Below are 22,844 nucleotides of genomic sequence, written 5' to 3' on the forward strand. Positions count from 1 at the left end.
TACAATAAACTGGGCCCTTCCATACCAATTAACAAAGTTGTCTATAGGCTTTCCTGCAGCCTGATTTTATGGAAGCATTTTCTTGATTAAGGCTTCCATCTCTCTAATGACTCTAGCTTGTGTCAAGTTGACTAACACTAGGAAGCCCAAGAAGAAAGACTTTATTGGGCTTATAGTTCCAGAAGATGAGTCCATAATGGTAGGTGAACCATACCAAGAGGTGGCGGGAGCAGAAATCTGAGATATCATATCTTAACCATAAACATGTAGCAGAAAATATTCTGGAAGTAGAGTGTGTCTATAAACCCACAAAGCCCATCCGCAATGAAGTACTTCCTCCAGAAAGATTCCTCCACCTAAATATTCCATGTTCTACTCAAACAGTACCACCAACTGGAACCAAATGTTCAGCTACCTGACTCCATAAGGGAAACTTATTCAAACCACCACTCCCCCAAGATGGGATCCAGAATCAGAACAACAGACTTTTGAAAGCAAAGAACAGCCAAATTATGATCCCAGAGACAGTAAGTGTGGCTGCAAGTTTCTGGTCTTTCCGTAATATCACCTACTGTAATGATAATCCAAAATACACCAAGTCTGGTGGCAATACAGTCATTGAAACGAAATCTAGAACAATGGTGATCCAAACGGTCCGTAAATAGGAACTAATTTCAAAGGAGCTGGAGCCCAAGTGTGTTAGACTTTGGAAGCTTCTAACCTTTCGCAAAGGGACACAGATGTGAGTCATGCATGTACTTGAAAACAGTTAAATTCTTAGCAAAGTAAGTACACAAGGTGGTCAATGTGCCCCCAGTTGCTCCAGCTCCTTTCCATGCAGGTAGCCTGCAGCATGAATCTATTAGTGCCTTTGACAATATAAATCCTGAAAACTTCCTCTGAAGTATACTATGGCAGAGGTGGGGCAAAAAAAAAAAAAAAAGACAATGGAGATATTCAGCTCCATGGTCCAAGATTGCATCTGCTTTATGCTGTTCATAGAGAACATCAGAGCGGCTGCCTAGTGCTGCTTCTGTGGTGACAAATCACGCCGGCAGCAAGAAGTAGGTGGAAATTCCCAGTCTTCCCAGCATCGAGTTCTCCATTGAACCCTCCTACACAGTTCTGATGTGGATTATCTGCAATGTTAACTGAAGCATGTACAAGCAGGCCCAGCTTCTAACAATAGACAGAAACATATAGAATTATTTAGGTAATGAGTAAAACAAACAGTTCCAAGAGGCCAGCAAGTAATAAAGAGACTGAGAAAAGAAGGGGAGGTACCCTTTCTGATTTTTGGATGCAAACACACTGTTCTATTCTACTGATTGGCTCTGCTTATTTTTATATGCATGAGTATTTTTTATTGAGTACATTAAGGATATGTACCAGGCTATAGGGTGTGTCATATTGCGCTATCCTTGTGATGTATGGTGATTGTCCATAGCCTTGAAAATATTACTAGTAGCCAGATGGGCAGGCAGATTGGGCCAACAGAAAAACAAATAATAAAAATCAGAGAGCCTGGAAGTCATACTGCATTTGATTCATACTCAGAACCCATGTCTTCCAGAAAAAAAAGAAGTTGACATCATTTAAATTATGAGTAATTTTTCTATACAACTTATTTAATATGAATTGAATTTAAGCTTAACTTTTTATCTAAACATGTCATTGCAACACAGTTCTCTCTTAGAAAGTTTAGAAAGAAAGCAGATTAGTAAAATGTAGGAAAAGGGAATTTTGCAATGAATTTCTTAAAAATAAATGCCCCAGTGGAGACACCTACTCTAAACCAGTTGTTATTTAGATTCAAGTCACTTTACTAATTTTAAATTTTCCAAATTCTCTTGCCTCAGACTAGGTAGGAGGAAGTGATATGAGTGAGAATATTTAGGGCAATTTTGAGGCCCTTATTTTAAATAGACTTTAAAATAGAACAAGAAACATATTGCTGCAATTCTATTCAATGACTATGAACAGTATTATTTCTTTTTTATTATTATTTTTATTGAGCTCTACATTTTTCTCTGCTCCCCTTCTTCCGTCTCCCCTCCCTTCCACCCTCTCCCAATGTCCCCATGATCCCAATTTACTCAGATCTTGTCTCTTGCAACTTTCCATGTAGATTAGATCTATGTATTTCTCTCTTAGGGTCCTCATTGTTGTCTAGGTTCTCTTGGATTGTGATTTGTGGGCTGGTGTTCTTTGCTTTATGTTTAAAAACCACTTATGAGTGAGTACATGTGATAATTATCTTTCTGGGTCTGGGTTACCTCACTCAAAATGATGTTTTCTAGCTCCATCCATTTGCCTGAAAAATTTAAGATGTCATTATTTTTTCCTGCTGTGTAGTACTCCGTGTAAAATGTACCACATTTTCATTATCCATTCTTTGGACAAAGGACATTTAGGTTGTTTCTAGGTTCTGGTTATGACAAACAATGCTGCTATGAACATAGTTGAGCACATGTCCTTGTAGCACAATTGAGCATCCTTTGAGTATATACCCAAAAGTGGTATTGCTGGGTCTTGATGAAGGTTGTTTCCTAATTTTCTGAGAAACTGCCAGTTCTGTTTGTGTCTTAGATGGTTCAGAAGACTGTAGAAAACTTAGACATAAAAACAAGGAGCAGAATTTTTCCAAAATGGGAAGAGAAGCACAATAAAAGGGAAAATAATGTACCCTATTTAATATGTTCTTTCACCATTTATGCAATTTCACTCTACTCCAATATATCTCCAGTATGTAAATATAAAAATGAATTAGAAACTGGAGTCTTGGAAATATTCACTTTCAATATTTTATGAACGAATAGTACCTCTATTATTTTTGTAAAGTATTTATTGTCATTAGGTATTGAATCTTAAGAGGTAGGGTAGAATGTAAGGATAAATAACTGTTAGTTTTCATAGAACTTTTTACCTTGCAAACTCTAGCAGAGAAGAATATATAAAAAACATAATAAAATATGAAAAAGTATGGTAAAAATAGAAATTAGTATAATCAACTACTTACAACAGCACTGAGCAAATGCTGCTTTGTAAAAGTATTTCCAACACTAAAGTTAAATAAATCATAAAGTCACATAACATTGTTAATGAAAATGACTATATAATGTTCACCATGAAAATTGTTCCTTATTATTAATGGCTCCAGGTTACCAAATAATGATACTTATATGTATTTGTCTGGATTTCATTTTTCTTTACAGGAACTTCATTCTCCAACAGTGAAAGTTACTACGTATCCACAAACTACCATTAGGAGATACATAGTACAAAACCCTGAACAGGTAAGGTGTCATGTGATCTCTTTTTCCAGTGGGTGAGTCAGTTACTAGATTCTTAAACGCAGATTGCTGGCCTATCTTCCAGTTAAAAAGTGCACTTCTAATCATTAATATAAAACTCCATTTTTAATTTCAGGGAGCCATGCACCGTTCTGTTCTGATATAGCAATGCAAAAGTTCCAAGCAGCTTGGCTGTTATAATACTTTCCTTTCTATAGCCCCACCCTGGCAGTGCAAGGGACTTTTGTGCACTTTGAACCAGAAAGAAAAGGAACAAAGGTCTTCACAGGCTTCCCATAAAATCTACCAACCACAACACTGGGAGCTGGAAGGTTTAGTGTATTTGCATTTGACTTTCACCTGTGGACTAGGAAGAAGATTAAAAGTCAAAAGCTCAAAAAATGTTTTCATGTGCTTGTAGCCTCTGATGTATGAATTATGTACTTAGTAATGAGCTATTTAGAAATTTACATTATTATATTTTTAACTAAGATATATAATCATATGTTTTACAAAGTACATAGTTTCCTCTGTCTAATTTGAGAAGAAAATTAAGACAGCATTTTTCCATAATAATAAACCTTCCTTAAGTACACACACACACACACACACACACACACACACACACACATATACATGCACACATTCATCTTCTAGTGGCAACAGAACATTTTGGCCTCTTAAGGCTTCAACCTCCCTATAGGAAACACTGGGGTATGAATAGAGACAAGACATTTTCCCCTTTACTCTTCATTTCTCCATTAGAATGAGAAGCAATCTTTCCTAATCTAGATGGTGTAGAGGAAGTACTTCTGCTACTATCTATTCCACTTCTTTTTTTTAAATTTACTTATTAAAATCATGTTCTTGAGTCTCCTTAATTAAGGAATCTGCTAGTTGTGCATGTGTGTTTGTGTGAACTTGCGAACACATAGGATCTGAATAAGGTGATGATTACTTTGGATATTTGCTTGAGTTTTCATAAATTTGTGTAAACATAGAAGAAGGACGTGATTATAATTAAAGCAGTTGCCTGCTCCTTCCTTTGCATAATAAAATAGTTAAGCAACAAGTCTGGAAACAGGGGCAAGGTGGCTGGACTAGGGGCAGTAAGGAGACCCTTAGTGGGGTCTCCCTAACCTTCGTCCCTCTACTGCTCACTTCCCAATCCTGCGATTGGAGTAGAGTGCATACTAGGTGACTATACCCTAATATATTGGCTTTTTAAAAAGACAGAATTTCTAGTATGTTCTGTACTTATACACATCTAATCTGCCTTTTTAGCCAAGTGTTTCGTAGGTATTTATTCTTGTATATGGTAATATGATGTATATGCATGTTTATGTTTACCTATGTATGTAAGTACATGTGGAGATCAGAAGTTAGCATCATGTGTCCTCTTCAATCACGGTGTGCCTTTCTTTTCTTGCTGAACCTGGAACTCATAGGTAAGGCTAGCCTGCCTGGTCAGTAAGCTCCAGGTATTTACTTGTTTTTCCTTCCCCAAGGCTAAGTTGTTAGATATGATACCATGAACAGACTTTTCTGAATGCCAAGTATCCAAACTCTGGTTTTCATGCTTACACAACAAGCACTTTATCAACCAAGTCATCTCCCCAGCCTGAAGCCCATATTCTTTAAAATGTATTTTTCTTATTCTTGAGGAATAAGTTCTTAAGTGCTACAGGAACATTGAGTTACAAAGTGATGAAGTTGGAAATGGACTTGAATAATGCATAAGAAAAATAACAGTGAAGAACAACTCATAATAGACCTTAAATGATTATCTAATAAATTATGTAATTACATATTTACTTTTACACCATGTTGTTTAAAAAGCAGCAAAATTTGACATGTGTGTATAAGTAAGGGCATATTAAGAACACTGGGCTTGTTCCTTTAAGAACTCATTATCTCAGACCATGCTGAACTGCAAACATTTCCTCAGGAAAATCTAACAGAACAGTGGAGAAAATTGGTCCTTTTAAAGATTTTGAACTCTGCCTTTTATTGAGCAATAAAACAAAATTCAAGCCACTTTCTTTGTAAACTAAAATAACGCGAATTGGTTTTGCAAAATAGCTTTAACACTCCGTGTGTGTGTGTGTGTGTGTGTGTGTGTGTGTGTGTGTGTATTCCTATTTTCTTTTTTAGGTATATTTCTTTTGTATTTTTCACTTTTAAATCTCTCCAGGAGAAGATTTAGTTTAATTTCAATGTTTATAATAAATTGAGGCTCTTAAATGGTAACCTCATCCTCTTTCACCTCCTAGTTTTTCCAAATTTTATTCCTTGTTTTTGGAATTAAAATAATCCCAAACAACTTGTCTAGTTATGATTCTTTCTGTCTCTTTTCAGACCTTTTATTTGTGGTTGCTTCTGATTTTCCTTATCCTCAATTTGTCATTATAATCATAGGATTTATATATACTGACTTACTTTTTATCTAAAAATGAAGAAAACTCATTCATTTCATTAGTGGGTGAAATCTAATGATATTTATCAGTTTTTTGAAGTTTCTCATTGTGATGATCCTGATATGGAGAAGATATGTTATAGCAGTGGTCCTCAACCTTCCTAATGCTGTGACCTTTAACACAGTTCTGTACTGTTGTGTGTGTCTGCATGTGGGTGGACCCACATGGACATGAAAGAGAAGGAGTCTCAGTTCCTAAGACCACCAGAAATATGTGTTTTTCTGACAATACGAGGTGTCCCTGTAGCAGTCATGACCCACAGGTTGAGAACTACTGTTCTATAGCCTTCAACTAGGAATAAGGAAATAAGGCATTTTTTTTTTTTAAAAAAAGTGCTTACATTTTCTTTTAGTGTAGGAAGTAAGGCATGTCCACAAATGACTGTGTAAAATCCTTTGGAAAATGCATGGTGTGAGTGATAGATACCAGTAGAGAAATGCAAATTATCTTAGTTACTTTTCTGTTGACATGACAAAATACCATGCGGATCTAGGCAACCTATAAAATAATGCCTCTGATTTGAGGCTTGCTTACAGTGTTAGAGGGTGAGTTCATGACCATCATGGCAGGGATCATGGCAACAGCAGGCAGGCACAGTTTTGGAGCAGTAGCTGAGAGCCTACAACTGGGCGGGTTCTTGCCCTGAGGGTCACTACCATTATTACATTTCTCCATATCTTTTATCACAGACTAAGGCTTCAATGTTAATATCCTAGTGTTCCCTTTTTCCTCAAACTGTACATTTTGTACTTTTTTTTTGCCCTGCTTGCTTCTTTTCATTGTAGATCAGCATAGTAGTGATCACTCATAGCCACACGACACAGGCAATACTTGGCAATACCTGAAATCTTCACTCCCAGCAAAACTAGTCTGAAACTCTTCAGTTTTCCTTCCAGCAGGCAGATTCTTAGCATAAGGACAAAAGGCAACTATATTCTTTGTGAAAATATTCTAAGAATTGTTGTTAGCCTCGTTGTTAATACCGTTTACCTCTGAAACCAGAGGATATGGGCAAAATATGAAACAGTATGGTTAGACATGTCACAGCAATAGCCCACACACTGGTACTGACTCCTGTCTTAGTTCCCTTTCTATTGCCGTGATAAAACACTATGACCAAGGCAACATTGAAAGAAAGACTTTGATTTGGTGGTTTATGATTCCAAAGGGTGAGTCCATAGCCATAGTGCCAGGAAGTATGACAACACGCAGACAGCTATAGCACAGGAGGAGTAGGTGAAAACAAACAACTCATCCACAAGCACTAGGCAAGAGAGGGAGAGGGAGAAAGAGAGAGAGCAAGAGAGAGAGAGAGAGAGACAGAGACAGAGACAGAGACAGAGACAGAGACAGAGACAGAGAATGGTAAGGAGTGGTGTGGGTTTCTGAAACCTTCAAGCCCTTCCCCAGTGACACACTTCCTCTAACAAGATCACATGTCCATTCCTTCTCAAAGAGTTCCACTAGCTGGAGACCAAGTATTAAAACAGATGGGTCTATGGGAGCTATGCTCATTCAAACCACTACATTGCAGTTTGACTTCAGATAACACATTTGCTATTTGTGGAAAATTAAGTAAATATTTGTTTTGACATGTAATATATTGATACAATTTACAAGATATTAGAATCATTATATATAAGGAAACAAATTAAATATATGTACTTTGTCCAGGTCTTCACAAATTCTTCTCCTTTCTGACAGCTAATCTGGGTTATGGGGGCTGACAGAAGAAAAATTAAATGTGAGCCTGAAGGCCTGATAGGTGGGGATATTGGGTTATGGTGGCCAATAGAAAAGATTAAGAAGAGATGAGGAGAATTTGGTTTATTAAAGGGGAATACCATAAGATCTGCTTGAGCCAGTGGGATGTGAGGTGCTTAATAGAGAGGGTACCTAGTGAATATTCAAAACGACACAGCTAAATGTCACATTGGAGATACAAATAAGAGGGTTGGTATCTAAAGTTTACTGGCAATGGTAAAGGCATGGGTGTGATTGCTGTGGGGTAGAGAGGCCAGAACTGGAGAAATATCCACTTCAATGGAACAGAAAGAAGAACTCACAGTCACAGCAAATGTCTTCTCAGATAAGGTTGTTAAAACAGTAACAAGTAAATAGAACGAATTGAGTAACCATGTCAAGTAAACAGAAAGCTAAAGACAATAAATATGGGGATGAACTTTGACAGTTAAGAAAGTGACAGTGATATTTAAAACAGCAGTTTCAATATGCTCGTTGGAGCAAGATCCAGATTCAGGAAGCTAATGGATATATTTCTCAAAGGGAAGTGGAGGAAGTTAAGTATGGGGATGCCTTTCTGAAAAGGATATTGGTCAAAGGCAAAAGAAAAGGTATCACTAAAAGAGAAAGCTGAATCTTGGAAACCCTGGAAGATTTGTAGATAGAATGAATCAGTAAGGGGAGTGAAGAGTGATGCAACAGAGTAAAAAGACAAATGCTGTGAGATTCTGAAGGAGAAAAGAGGGGATACAATTCAGATGCACATCGAGACACAACTTTAGGAAAACAAAGGAATGAATTACTCTTTGATGAGCTGGAAAGAACAGAAAGTAAAGGGCAGTTTTTTGAAGTGTAAAGAAACATGGTGAGATGACATTAACTACATTAATTTGATTTCTTCTAGAAGGAAAGGGCTAAGGGAACATGAGGACAGGGTTGTGGAAAAATAAAAGGCTTTCAAACCAAAGTTATGGTACTTGATTAATCCAAGTGTGATCATAAAGCTTGGAAGCAATGCGTAAAACTGAGTAACTTGAACTTGTAATGAACAAATTTTTATTTTCGTTTTAAGAAATGTTTCTCTATTATAGCCTTGTGGCCTGGGAACAGTGTGATAGATGTTGGGAATTACATACTTTGTTAAATGTGAGAACTACTGCTGGAGGTTTTGAAAGTAACAATTAAAGTTATAACATCAACCATTTTGAAAACACCTGCTAATTTTTAGGGTGGATTTGGCACCAAATCAAATGTAGATACCAAAGAAAAGAAGATACCAAAGCATTAAAACTGTTGAGCTCCTCGGCTGTTAAGAACTCCACAATTTCCAATTTAAGGTTTTAAGCTGATTTGTTTTTCTAGAATAATTATTCATATAAATATTTTATTTTTACAATCTTATAAATTTGGATAATTTATAATCTAAATTTGGGTGCATTTTTTATTGTCATTTCAACAGGAAAATCAAAATATACTCTAAAGAGCATCAGTAGTTTATAAATCTTAGCTTTTTTCTTCATGAAAATCACTAATAATGATTTAAAATAAGCTACATTTCATAGAGAAGATAATCTCATATTTGTTTTCCTCTTTAAGAAAATTTTAAATCAACAAGGTAAGAGTTACTGCGCTTCTCATTCAGTCATCGGTTTATCTACTATCAAAAATGCAGAGTCAATACTTTCTTTAGCTTTAAAACAGTCTATTTTGTATAATTCAAATTATTGTCCTAGAAATTTATAACAAAATTTTCAAAAACATTTTTAATATATTAAAATATGAAACTGTATGTTAAAAACCAATGTACAAAAAAGTTAAGATTGATAGTACCTTAAAATATATTGTTTCACTTGATCTAGAATACCCCATATATTTTATCCTTGCAATAAGCACACTGAACTTCAGAGAAAGTTAATGCCTTTCTTATCTAGGTATCCACTGCAACAGATGATGAAGAAAGAGCTGTTAACTCTTATTTCATAATACTATACCTTTTCTTTCCAGTAAACCTGCTTCCACTGATTTTTAAAGTCAGAATCAATGGATTCACAGCAGCTAAAATCTAATCTGCTTTGCGATTCTCATCCGTTGATACCTCTGGAGCATTTTTGTGTTCAGTGATTTTTTTGATCTTCCCTTATTTTTTGAGCAATTGTGTGATTATAAGCATCACTTCTAATTTGTTCATTGAGAAATCTGGATCTGGGGACTTGAGCTGCAGAATTTCTTTCCTTCTTAACAATCAGCCTTTTAGCCCAGTTAGTCTAAGACCTAAGAGTAATTGCTGTGTTTTCCAAACAACAATCTCTGCTGTATATTAGCAATTTCATCTACTATAAGTACATTCAAAACAAATGAACACAGTTTTGTTTATTGATGAATCAATGAATAAAACAACCTCACGACTCAAATTAAACTCAAAAGAAGGGAGAAACTGGATGTGGTGGCACTCACCTTTAGTTCCCTTGTACTTGGAGGCAGAGGTAAGCAGAAATTTGAGTTTTAGGCCAGCAAGATCTGCATAGAGAATACCATGGCAGCCAGGGCTGTAGAGAGATCTTTTCTCAAAAGTAAAGAGAAGAAAAAAGAATGTGATGCAAATTACATTTATTTTGGACTCCTCGTCTGATTCTTTATTAGTCTTTCGATCTAAAACATATCACAGGCCTTTATTTCATTGACTAATATCTTTTAAGCGCTTGGCTAATACTATAGCAATTTAGTTGATTATACAGGTACAGTGACTCTTAAAACTTCTGCTCTCAGTTCTCAAAACATATGTTGTACTGAGAATCGTAGCCTTGATTATCATCAGAAATAGGAATTGTACACTTCAATGACATGTGAATTTCATCCTAAGACAATACTTTAATGCAGTTCGACCTACTTTATGGTTTAGTAAAACTGATCTATATTAATTCTAAATTTCTCTAGTAATTCCTTTGTGTAGGAAGAAACCTGCCTATGACCCTAGTTTAAATGATATCGACCTCACGCTAGACTAATTTAGAAGAAACTTTTATTGTGTCCTGCCTTAGAGCCAATGGATTCACAGAAGCTCAGACCCAATCTGCTTTGTACTTTTTACTCATTTCTCATCCAGAGAAACAAATGTTATTCTTCCTACATCCTTCAAATCTCCCACAGAGAACTAGAAAAAATAAGGAAATCAAAATGTTCTCATTGATAATGGACTGTTTTTTAAAATGATTTTTTTTCTCCTGGAAGAAATTTATTGATGAATCATTCCATTACTTTCCTAAAATCTGCTACTTCAGAGCCTATAGATACTAGGTATTTGTTGGAGTTCCTATGAAAACTACACTTTTCAAATCAAAACATGTTATTTAATCTCTTATTAGGAACCATTGTCTCCTTTCCTAAGAGGCGGCCACTTCTTCCCAGGAAACAATGTAATTTATGAAAAAACAATAAGAAAAGTGGAGAAGCTAAATACAGATCAGGTAAGTAATAATTGTTTTAGAACTTGTTCTACAAGTATAAGTTTTGAATTATGAATATTATAATAGAACTGAAATAATACTAAATTATCAAATATCAAGCAGTACCACTGTGAGTTATCCTGTGTCATCATGTCTACAATTCTTCATGCTATCCTTAATATTTTTATATTTATTTTATTGTGAAGCACATTTTACTGAAAGGGAACCTGAAGTCACATAAAAAGCTAATCTTAGAAACTGAGCTTAATATGTATCATGTGTTTTATTTTAAACTAGATTACAAAAAAGAATTTTAAAGGCTACAATATTATATTCATTATTTTGGTATGTTCATATTTAAATGAACAGTATATAATAATAGATAAGTAAAATTTCTGAAAGATACAGAAAACTGAAAGTTTAAGTAAACATTTTAGTTCGGCACTTTGAAAAAAATAATTGTATTGTCTCAAATTCTATAAAGCAGAAATCAAAAATTACTGTGTAGGATAAGACCACCATCCTCCTGGAACTCTTAGGGAAGGAACCCTTTTTGTTAGTTTAGCTTGTGGCAGCTGCAGGCATTCTTTTGATTGCATAATAGCACCCCAACCCCCCTGTTATCACATGGTGCCCTACATGTGCATCTCTACATTAGTGTCCCATTCTGCCTGGCTGGCTGTCAAATTTCCCATTTTTATGAAGACATTGGTCATATTGAATTAAACCCCACCCTAGTAATTGCGTATTGCTGGGACTTAGAACATCACCATAAATTTGGAGTATGGGTAACAACTCAGTATATAATAGGCAATTAAATATTATAAAATCAATCTGGATAACAAAATCACTTTTTCATTTATAATAAAACACACTGAAAATGTATTGGGTTTTGTTTTTAAACTTCTTGGCATGAGAACACACTCTATTTTTATAAACACTTATTGGCAGTTCTTAGTAGACTTGTAAGAAATAACATGCTATTCCTTATTTTATGTCCAGTAAAAATGAAATGACATAAAATTTCAGAATGATAATCATCAAAATGTCTACTTTTTGATTTACTTGTTAGACTGAATAGTGTCTAACAAAGCATTCCAGAAAGAAGAGCCCAAAATTATGATATTGAGTAAAAAAAATTCACTGTTTCTGATCTTCCAAATGATATTTTTCTAAACCTATCAACATACATTTATATTTATTCAACTTGTCCGTCAAAAATGATGCTTTGCACGTTTTAAGAAGTAAGAAATGTTTGGGGTACATCATTTAGTGCTGCTTTCAGGTTATCGTTTTAATGAGAATGAATTGTTTTTCTGTTGTATATCCTCTAGAATACAATGTTGACTGTTCTATACATTGTCATTCTGCTCATGCAGGTGAAACAATTAAGATATTTTAAGAACACTGCTTTTGCTTACTGTTGATATCAATGCTTGACTGTTCTTACCTTTTATCACTAATAATTTCAATGATTTGCAAGTTGTAGAACTGCTACGTAAGCTGTCCAAATTAAAATTACCTGTGCAAGTATAAGTTTTGTTCTGTTGTTTCCTCAGTGATAGGGACTATACCATGACATGCTGAACAAAGCTTAGGTCCAAACAAAACTATTTACTGGCACTTGTAACTGAATCAAATACAACCAGTTACTGAAATTAGACCTGTCCAATAAAAAGGAGGCTTTTGTAGTAAAAAGTTGGTAAGGTATTACAACTTACAAGATCCTTTCAAAATATTTGTATTTTATGTTATTCTTTTTCCCCTCTATCTAAAGAAATCACCTTTGACAGTTAACAGTAATTTGATATTTTGTGCTTTTAAGTTTAGATTATTATATACTTCAAAATATGATGTCTATATGAATATTTTTCTTTAAAGCAATAACTTTGATAGTTGACTCTAAGAACTGGTGGTGTAAAGCACGTGAGCCTATGAAACTCTGGCTTCTATCTTAACACCAGGACTGATAACAATAAACACAATTTTAAGATGACATTTTATAGCATAAAAGAACAGATAATATATTTATCTGTCAAATTTTTAAGCAAAGTTTATTAAAGCATATGGTTAGTTTTCTAAACTGTAAACATCTCAGTGCTATCGTACTTATAAAATGAGTCATATTTAAGTCTAGAGAAAGGAAAGCCAAAAACTGACTTTATGACTTTTAGTAATTGTTTTTATTGAGCTGTATATTTTCCTCCATTCTCCTCCCTTCCTCCCTATTTTATAACTACCAAGGCAGTTTCCATTCATAATATATGCTTCCTCATATATTTTTCTTCATTTCAAGATAATTTATGCAGCTAAAAAGCAATTCACATGGAGTAAAAAGTTTCAGAGTATAAAAAGAATATTAAAAACGATGCAAATAATGGTACTTGACTTCTCTATCTGGGCCTTCATGTTTCTAGTTTTTACTTTTTTAGATAACCTCTCTTAGAAGTTTATTACTCTATTCATACAAAAGCATATATATATATATATATATATATATATATATATATATATAAAATCACATGTATGTATGTATATGTGTGTGTGTGTGTGTGTGTGTGTAAAGTCTTACATTGTATGGATTAAAAGCAGCAATGGTGGTTTTCATTGTTGAAAAATAAAAGGCCTCTTCTCCATTTTAATAAGCATGAGATCATTGCCTCCCCAACATGGATAAAAGCATGATTCCTGACACTGAAAATCACTCTATTGTATTATTTCCTAATTTTAAATTCTTTTGCATGTCCAACATCATAGATGGATTATGTAATTAGAAGCTACAGTGCCTGTTGAATTATCAAAGAAAGATTAATTATTGTTCATAATAGTTTTAGGATTAAGTAAAACTTGAATATTAATTTAATTAGACATGTAATTCTATGGCATATCTAGGTAAGTAGTTTGGTGGTCATAGCTACTGATTAAATAAAAGCAAAATTCAATAAAATTTCTCAGTGTACAAATTAAATAATATATCACTAATTAAAATTACAAGTTCTACATCTTTAATTATTTTATGAAACATACATTGTGATTTTCAAATTTGTTTCAAAATTGTTCTTGGTTCATAGTAGTTGTGATTCTAGGTGGTTATTTTTTGACATGTGTATGTGTTTTAGGAATGTTGTCCTCAAATTCAATGCCATCACCATGTCATTCAGCAACCCCAGATCATCCACTCTCCGCATTGTCAACAGTCCCATCCTAGCCATCAAATCCAATGCATAACAGAAAATGACTCAAATATTGGGCATGAACTCTGCCACGGTGGCTCAAGCCAGCTACATGAGCAGGTAAGAACAATCAACTGAATGCTTAGCAAAGGTCTTGAACATTTCTTACACAAGAATTCTAACAGTCATAGTAAATTTCCATCCAAACACTGAGGAAATGTGCCAGTGGTATGTGTGTTTTTCTTAACTTTCTTCTTATTTACTTTGTGTCCTTCACATCATGCATCTTGATTCTATTCATTTCCCCATCCCTTTGCACCTACCCTTCACCCCTGCAAACTCCCCCTCCCAATAAAACAAAATTTAAGAGAAAAGAAAGAAAAGACAAGAAATCTCATCATGAAAGCTGCAGTGTGACACAGTGAGTCATGCAGTAAAGTACTTTGTCCCTATATCTTTACTTGCAAATGTTCATTGCAGAGTCATTGGTCTGGTTCGAGGCCTCTGGTTTCTACTACACTATCAATGTCAAGACCTCACTGGGACTCTTCTAGGATATTCTGTTGTTGCCATGTGTTGTTGAGATCCTGAAGCTTTGAGTCTGCGGATCAGGCCCCTTCACATGCTCCAACAGATCATAGATGTAGTAGATGTTGGGGTGGGCCAAGTCCTTAACCCCGGTTCTGGGCCTAGGCAGCTGCAGGTTTGGCCAACTATGAGTTCTCCTCTGTCCTCACCACCAGGGTGAACTCTCCACCCCTGGTATTTGTGTTTTTACAACATTTTAAGAACTATCCATACTCCTCTCAAAAGACAAAATAATTCAGGTTTATTAAATGTATGAATTTATGACTTGATTCATGAATATTTAATTATAACTAATAGCTGGTCCTTAGAAATGAGCCCAACTGTTGTTCAGTATTACACATTTTCATGAGATAGAATATTCAAATGAACAACAAGTTGCAAATGCTATCATCTGAGATGATTGTTAATGATATCATTTCACAAGCTGGTAATTAGTTGCTGTATATATTCTTTGAGAATACATTATTCTAATTAAAGTCAAAATATACTTATATTTTACTGCATATTATAACAAAATAGGAATCAAAACTTAGTTGCTAAGGAGAAGCCTCCCTGGATACAATCCTGAGTGACTAATTTATGTTGTGAAGACATTGGAGTCTTGTAAATATCTGCTGCACAAGTGATAATAGGAAAAAAAGATTTTCTTCGATCTGGTAAAAACTAATGATAATGACTGCAGTAACGAAGAGTCAGACATTATTTGTACTTGCTCCAATTTCAAATTGACCTATCTCATAGACAACTCTAAAGAGAAGATAAAATAATAAGAAGAAAATTACTTAAAAAGAAAGTTAGCTTCCAATTCAAGAATTGGAACAAAAGAATTGTTTTATATTACATATACATGAGATTATTCCTGATGCTTTGAAATACACACTTTGGCCAGGTTGTTAAAAAATAACTAGAAATAATTTAAAATTCGTATTTTTCTAATATAAAAATGTCTAAAATTATCTTTCCTTTGTCTGCATGGAAACATTAGCCTCTAAAGTAGTGTGTGAAATGTCTTAAGTTACATGGATTTGTGATGACAAAAATAGCCAAGTTATTAGATTAAATCATTTGAAATTGCTATTTTATATTTCATAATTGATGAAATAGAAATGCCTCTGCACAGTGCAATTTAATCTTTAATTTCGCTTCGCCTTGGTTTCCTCTAATAAAGGAAAGTGGAAGCACCTAAAATTTAATGCAAAGCAAAATGTTGGCATCTTCCTTAAAAGTAACAAACAACACATTTCAGGAGAAAAGAAAGAAGAAATTACTTTCAACTGGGAGATCAAGGGTGTTTTCAGGAGGTGGGAATTGACTTTGAAATATGAGCAGTATTTCCACATTTGGTACCATGGTGTTACATGGAGACAATGACCAAGGAAGAAAATAATCCTATGGATAATGTTACAGGTTTGGAGAAGTATATTTTGTGTTTCCAAATTAAGTTAATCATGGGCTGAGGAGACAGCTCCATTAGATTATAAAGCATTGACCATGCAAGCATGAGCACCTGAGTTCAGATTCCCAGAACTGTGAACCTCGGCAACAGTGTGCACATCTGTAATCCTGGTGGCAGATAGGAGAATCCCTTGAAGCAGGTGGACCATGTAGACTGGTATATGTAGTAGCAAGCACGTAAATGATCCTTTCTCGAACACAGAGGAACACATGACCTTACAATTAGGTTGTGCATTGATGTCTAAATGCATGCATGCGGTGGCACATATGGGCCACATTCACACATATGAACACACATATGTATCACACACATGCAGACACACACACACAGTAAAGAGAGAGAACAAACAAGAACAAGACTAGTCAGTTGTCTGATCTGAATAGAATGGAAGGTGCACAAGGATGTACTAGGTTGAAGTATTAGCATGGTTCATATAGGCTAGGTCATGAAGTCATAAAAGTTGAGACAAAAACAAGTGTAGACTATATAATGGATAGTTAGTAAAAAATATTAAATAGAAAAGTACCAATAAAAATACTACTTTAGGCCGGGAGATGGTGGTGCATACTTTTAATCACAGCACTTGGAAAGCAAAGGAAGGTGGATCTCTGTGAGTTCGAGGCCAGCCTGGTCTACAAGATCTAGTTCCAGGACAGGCTCCAAAACCACAGAAAACCTGTCTCAGAAAAGAAAAAAAAACTACTGCATTAGAAGATTAACTATGGCAGTTTTGTGCCAAGTAGACTATCACATTTTTTCATTTTCTTCTCATAATGATCATATTAGGAAAGTGGTGTTATTGTCTTTTTTTTTTAAAACTAAACTTTGAAGAGATTAAGTCACTTTTCTTAAACAAAAAAAAAAACAATACAGCAATAAATCCTTCCCAAATCAATAAAAAAAATAAAACAACACTCAATACAGAAAATAACCCACCAAACTGTAACAAAACAAAGGCACACGAAAACTGTGGAGTTCACTATATGTTGGAGTTTGGCCTATTTTTAAAATTTGTGTTTGAGATTGTAATTTGGATGTAGCATGGGAAAGAAAAAAGACACGAGCTTTCAATTCAGTTGCTTGAGTTGATAAAACATGATGCTACATGACCTTCAGCAGTAAACTTGAACAGGCTTCAATTTCCTCCTTTGGAACAGGGGATCATGCTTTCATGTACACTGTATCCTACAAGAAGAAGGTTGAAATAAAATCTGTAAAGCACCCTGCTTACTGTCAACTCTCTAGCAGATTCTCAAATCAATGTTCAATCACTGAACTTTCTACTGCCTGTCTCAGACCTCAGATGTTTAAAGCATCACTGTCAGAAGCTGGTTACATTGTAAAATAATTTTTGGCATTTATGGTTAAACTCAATCTGTTATATTATATATTATAATATATATGAACTCACAGAGAAAGTGACAGCATTCACAGGGACTGTATAGGTTTACTCCAGGTAGAGAATATCAATGCTGAGAGAAGACATGGACACAAGCTCCCATCCCTTACCCAGAAGCTGTGTCTGATTAATAACGATTCACAGATGAAAAAATCAGTGTTCAGTCCAGCTGGGGATCCTGCATGGGACTGAACTAGACCCTCTGAATGTGGGTGACAATTACGTGGCTTCATCTGTTGTGGTGGTCTGGCAGTGAGCCAGGATAAACTGGCTTTTTGGAACCCATTTCCTATGGTGGGATACCTTGTTCAGCCTTGATAAAGGGGGAAGGGTTTGGTTCTGCTTCAACTTGGTATACCAGACCTTGTTGACCCCCCACCAAGGGAGGCCTTAGCTCCTTTGAGGAGTGGATGGGGGAGATGGGGGAAAGTGGGAGACAGGAGAAGGGTAGGGGGGGAACTGGGGCTGGTATGCAGAATTAAAAAAATGAAAGTAAAGGAAAAAAATCAGTTTTCTAGATGGAAGTCTCAATGGGAATACAAGCCATTCATAAGTCCAGTCCCCATGCCAAACAGTAGATGGCCAACACAAAACGAACTCATTAGCATCTTTGGATGTTCTTTGTTGAATAAGGCATTTTGACAGGGCATTTTCTTTTATTTCTTCTTCTATTTTTAACCTTATTTGTCCTTTGTGTATATTATGGCTTCTGGTTTTATGTTTTTAGGAGGGTCCTATGTGTACAAATAAGTGTTTCTCTTCATCGATGTGTATATCTCGTGCCTTTTCTTTAGCTTTTTTCTTCTGTTTTTGGTCCTATTCCAGTTTGTTAGGTTTTGTTTTACCCTACTTATTTTATGTCATTATTATTCTTTAGATGCCTGCTTGTTTTCTAAGGAGAGACAGAAAGGGTGCGGATTCCGATGGGGGGAAACATGAAGGGAATCTCAGAGGATGGAGGAGGGACAACCATGATCAGAATACTTTGTATGAAAAACACCTATTTTTAATAAGAGGAAAAAATTATTTCACTCCTTTTGTATTCACTAGATCACTTAAAATTGAGTGAAATGATATTTAAAATACTATGTCAATATTGATTTTCCTTGCAATTGCTCCCCTACTAAGAAGAATATACACTACTGATACATAGAAAATTCAGTGACTTGATTCATGGGATGATTTTAATTGACATTTATTCTTTAAATTTTCATATCAATACATCTGTGAACTTAGAAAAACAATATTGCTTATAATTGTAATTGATATTGCTTCAGGTGATAATTCAGGATGATGGCCCTGAAAAATTGGATCCCAAATATTTTGGAGAGTTGCTTGCTGACCTAAGCCGCAAGAATACAGACCTATATCACTGCTTATTAGAACATTTGGAGAGGATTGGAGGAAGGTACTGTAAATGCATTATTTGTCTTGATGTTGCAGTTGTCACATATTTTAGTACATTCTTGTAATTTTAAAAATAGATGTTTAAAGTTTTTTTATGTGCATGCATTGTGCCTCAATGAGTTAATGTGCACCACATGTGTTCAGGTGCCCACACAGTCCAGAGGGAGCTGGAGATCCTGGTATTTGAGTTACATGCAGCTGTGAGATCTCCAGCATTGCTTATAAATGAAACTCGCGTCTTGTCAAAGAGCAGTATGTGGTTGCAACCACTGAGTATGTTTCTAGCCCTTAAAATAGCCTTTCTGAAAGTGCAGGTTCAGGTTTACAGCAGAACACTAGTGCTCTTAATGAGTAAATAGAATAATTATATGAAAAAACAGAACAAATTTTTCATTTTAAAATAGTCAAGGGGCTTAGAGAGATGGCTCAGAGGTTAAGACCAGTGGCTGCTCTTCCAGAGGTCCTGAGTTCAAATCCTAGCAACCACATGGTGGCTCACAACCATCTGTAATGAGACCTGTTGCCCTTTTCTGATGTGCGGGTGTATATGCAGGCAGATCACAGTATACAACATTTTTTTTTAAAAAAAAGGTAGTCAAGCTGATTGTGGTGGCTTCATACCTGTGATGGCAGCTTTCAGGAGGCTGAGACTGGAGGACAGAGTTCATTTTGATGCCATCCTGGACTACATAGCTTATCTTTCCAGCTGGTGCTATTTAGCAAGTATATGTCTCAAAAAAGTCAAAACCAAACAAATAAAGGAGAGTTGATGTGTTTTATGAAATTCAGCAAAGATATCATTAATTTTAGATCAGTTAAGAATTGTGTATATTTTCTTTCGTAATGCACTTTGATGGCAAAAACTACTACTTGGGAAAGAAAATAAGTAAAATGACTGACATATTAAAAAGACAAAAGATAACAAATGCTGGTGCAGATGTGGAGAAGAAGGAAATGAATATTGTGGTAATGTACACTAGTCGGTATGGGAAAGAATAGGAAATATTTTCAAAATGAAAACTAGAGCTACCATGTGATCCAGAAATCTGACTATTTCTATATATACAATCAAATACAATGAAATGAGTATGTAAAAGACACACCTTCGCTTCCCTGTTCATGATACCAGGGAATGGAAACAACCTGATAATCTACCAGCATAAAAAAATAAATTCCTGTCATTTTTAACAATATAAATCGAATTGGAGAGAACACTATTCAGTAAAATAACACAGCCGCATAAAGCAAGTGTCACATGACTTAGTTTGTGATCTTAAAAAATAATTTCATAGTGAGTGTGGAATGGCTATTGTTACAAGCTCAGTGCAATAGAGGGTTCAAAGTGGAAATGTTACTCAATGTACACTAAATTACTGCTGAATAAGAACAAATTCTAGTGTACTATTGCAGAGTGTTGACTATAGAAAATGATAAAGAACTTTAAGTTTCAAATCTAGAAGATTTTGAGTGTTGTCCTCATAAAGAAAATATGTTTGATAGAATAGAAATGTTTTATCTTTAAATATTATATTTTATACATTATAACCCACATACTGTATTGATTTACATAGTATATTGTCTGTAACATAAATTATGGAGGATTATATGTTTTTAAATAGAAAACTCTATATAATATAATAGATAACATACAGCTATATATTTTTAAATATATTTACCTTTTTATATGTACATGTGTGTGTCTGCATGGGTTTATATGCACCGTATGATTACAGATGCCTGCACAGAACAGTAGAATTCGAATTCTCTGGAATTGGAGGGAATCATTCATTTGTAGATGACAGCACATGGCCATTAAATGAATACCTAATGCTATCAAGTCAAAACATGAATTCAGAGTCATCTGGAAGATAAAGAAATGCCAATAGACTTTTGTAATTCAAAGTTTTCATTGGCTACATTCTTTAGCTTCTAAATCTTTATAATATAGAATTTATATATCATATAAATATAGAGGGTATGACACAATTTTGTATACCTTTTAAGTTAAAGAAGGTAATATATTTTCCAAATCAATATTTATGTTTAGTGTCTTTAATATATTCTTTTAATCTTTTACCCATTTCTTTTCTATCAATTTTATCACCTTCCTACAATCATTTTCCCTAACTATTTTTGTTCCTAGGTAAGTATAATGCTCTCACTAGGGCTCTCTCTCACTTATCTATTTCTACGGCCATTCCTACTACTCACCTTCTACTGTCCACTCTCCATAGTATTTAGAAAGCTACATAAGGGCTATTTCATGTAGTTTGGGATTCATGAAGCTTAATACAGGACTCAGTACCTGTTGACTAATAATTTACTTTCATTACTGTTTATTCATTTCAAATACATCAAAGTACAGCTAATTATTAAATTTATTCCCTTATAAATACATGAATTTTCTCTTTTGTGAGGTTTTGATCATTATACCTAATAACATCCTCTCACATTACATGAACTACTCTCTTCTTTCCTATGACCCAAAGAACTACCTCATGCATTCAATTCTTTTTGCACAAGTTTTCTATGTTAATAATTTTATTCCCCTCAATAACCTATTCATTGAGTGACCAGAATGTGCCAGATATTGTACTGCTTATCTGTATTATAAAATTTCAAAACTAACCTCATAAAATTTCAGATGAAGGTCTAGGAGACATGTTATTAATTAAGATCACATAGCTACTGAGGGATTGAGATATATTCAAATGTTTTTGAGTATTTTATTCTCTCATCTATAAAATATGACTCAGTTTTTCTGCAACATACTTCCTAGATCTTGATTAGGTCCAAATGAACCTCTTTTGGTCTTTATGTTTTCTGCATTTTTCATTTTTCTCTATTCTCTTTCAATATTTCTAAACCAGTACCATATACATGCATGCAAACTTTGGTACATATATTAGGCATGCCTTAAGAATGGGAACGTACATTTTTCTTTTGCTGCAGTACCTTGTCTATTTTTATTAATGTATGAAAGAGGTTTTTAACACTGACCCACTTATCTCTATAAGCAACAATTTGCTTATAAGCAATTACACAAGGGATCAAGGTAGGGACTAATGTGCTAAAACTCTCTTACCTTAAAAATTATTTCTGTCTTGCTGCCAGAATATATACAACTGCTTTTCTGTTTATTTGACATGTTCACATACATGTTCGTGCCTCATTCTTCTACTATGTGCAGAAAAAGCAATTAGACAAAAATAAAGTTTGGTCTGTTGCCCTTGACAACACTGTAACTATATTCTTCCAAATCTTCACAATTCCTACAGGAGGACATAGCAGACTGGTATAACCACTGACAATACCATAAGATTTGCCTTCGTAATGTGGCTCCACAAACACTCTCTGAACCTCTGTCCAAATATTGATTTTTTTGCTCAAAATTTTATTATCCAGCTAGAATTTTGATCAGTTTGCTTTGTTTGGTGTAGATTCATATACTGTTGTTACCTCATGGTTTCCTTGTATACATAGATTAAATGAATTGACCATATCTTTAAAGTTTATGTTTTGGTAAAATGGAATGAATAGTATCAAAATATTAATAGAAAGAAACTAAACTCAAAATTGAAAGTGAAAACCAGAGTGAGAAAAAGAATGTAGAACTCGACAAAACCTGTAATTGTTTCATTCACCCAAGTACCATTTGCTGTCAAGCACTTCTACATCTGCTCTCAGATAGACTGGTAAAAATGGACAATGTCCTAACTAATTCTGCATATTTTATTATTTATATGATACTCATTTTTAGTAGGTCAGATAGTTTCAGGAAAATTATTTTAGTCAAACTAAGTGAAAGTTCCATTTTTGATATTTAAATTATTTTATTTGTGATTCTCACTTAAGCCGGTACTAT

At 34.6% G+C, this 22,844-nt stretch overlaps 1 protein-coding gene across 2 annotated transcripts in view; it reads left to right on the plus strand.

The window, feature by feature from the left end:
- Positions 1–22,844, plus strand: part of Pof1b (POF1B actin binding protein) — a 70,798-nt gene that overhangs the window by 19,298 nt on the left and 28,656 nt on the right. For both annotated transcript variants that reach the window (XM_075957080.1, XM_075957079.1), the window contains exons 4-7: positions 3,216–3,296; positions 10,876–10,977; positions 14,076–14,249; positions 18,850–18,980. In XM_075957080.1, the coding sequence (XP_075813195.1) occupies positions 3,216–3,296; positions 10,876–10,977; positions 14,076–14,249; positions 18,850–18,980 (488 nt within the window). The remainder of the gene's footprint in view (positions 1–3,215; positions 3,297–10,875; positions 10,978–14,075; positions 14,250–18,849; positions 18,981–22,844) is intronic.

This window comes from Microtus pennsylvanicus, chromosome X (genome assembly GCF_037038515.1).
Source record: "Microtus pennsylvanicus isolate mMicPen1 chromosome X, mMicPen1.hap1, whole genome shotgun sequence".
In the NCBI taxonomy this organism is placed as follows: Eukaryota; Metazoa; Chordata; class Mammalia; order Rodentia; family Cricetidae; genus Microtus; species Microtus pennsylvanicus.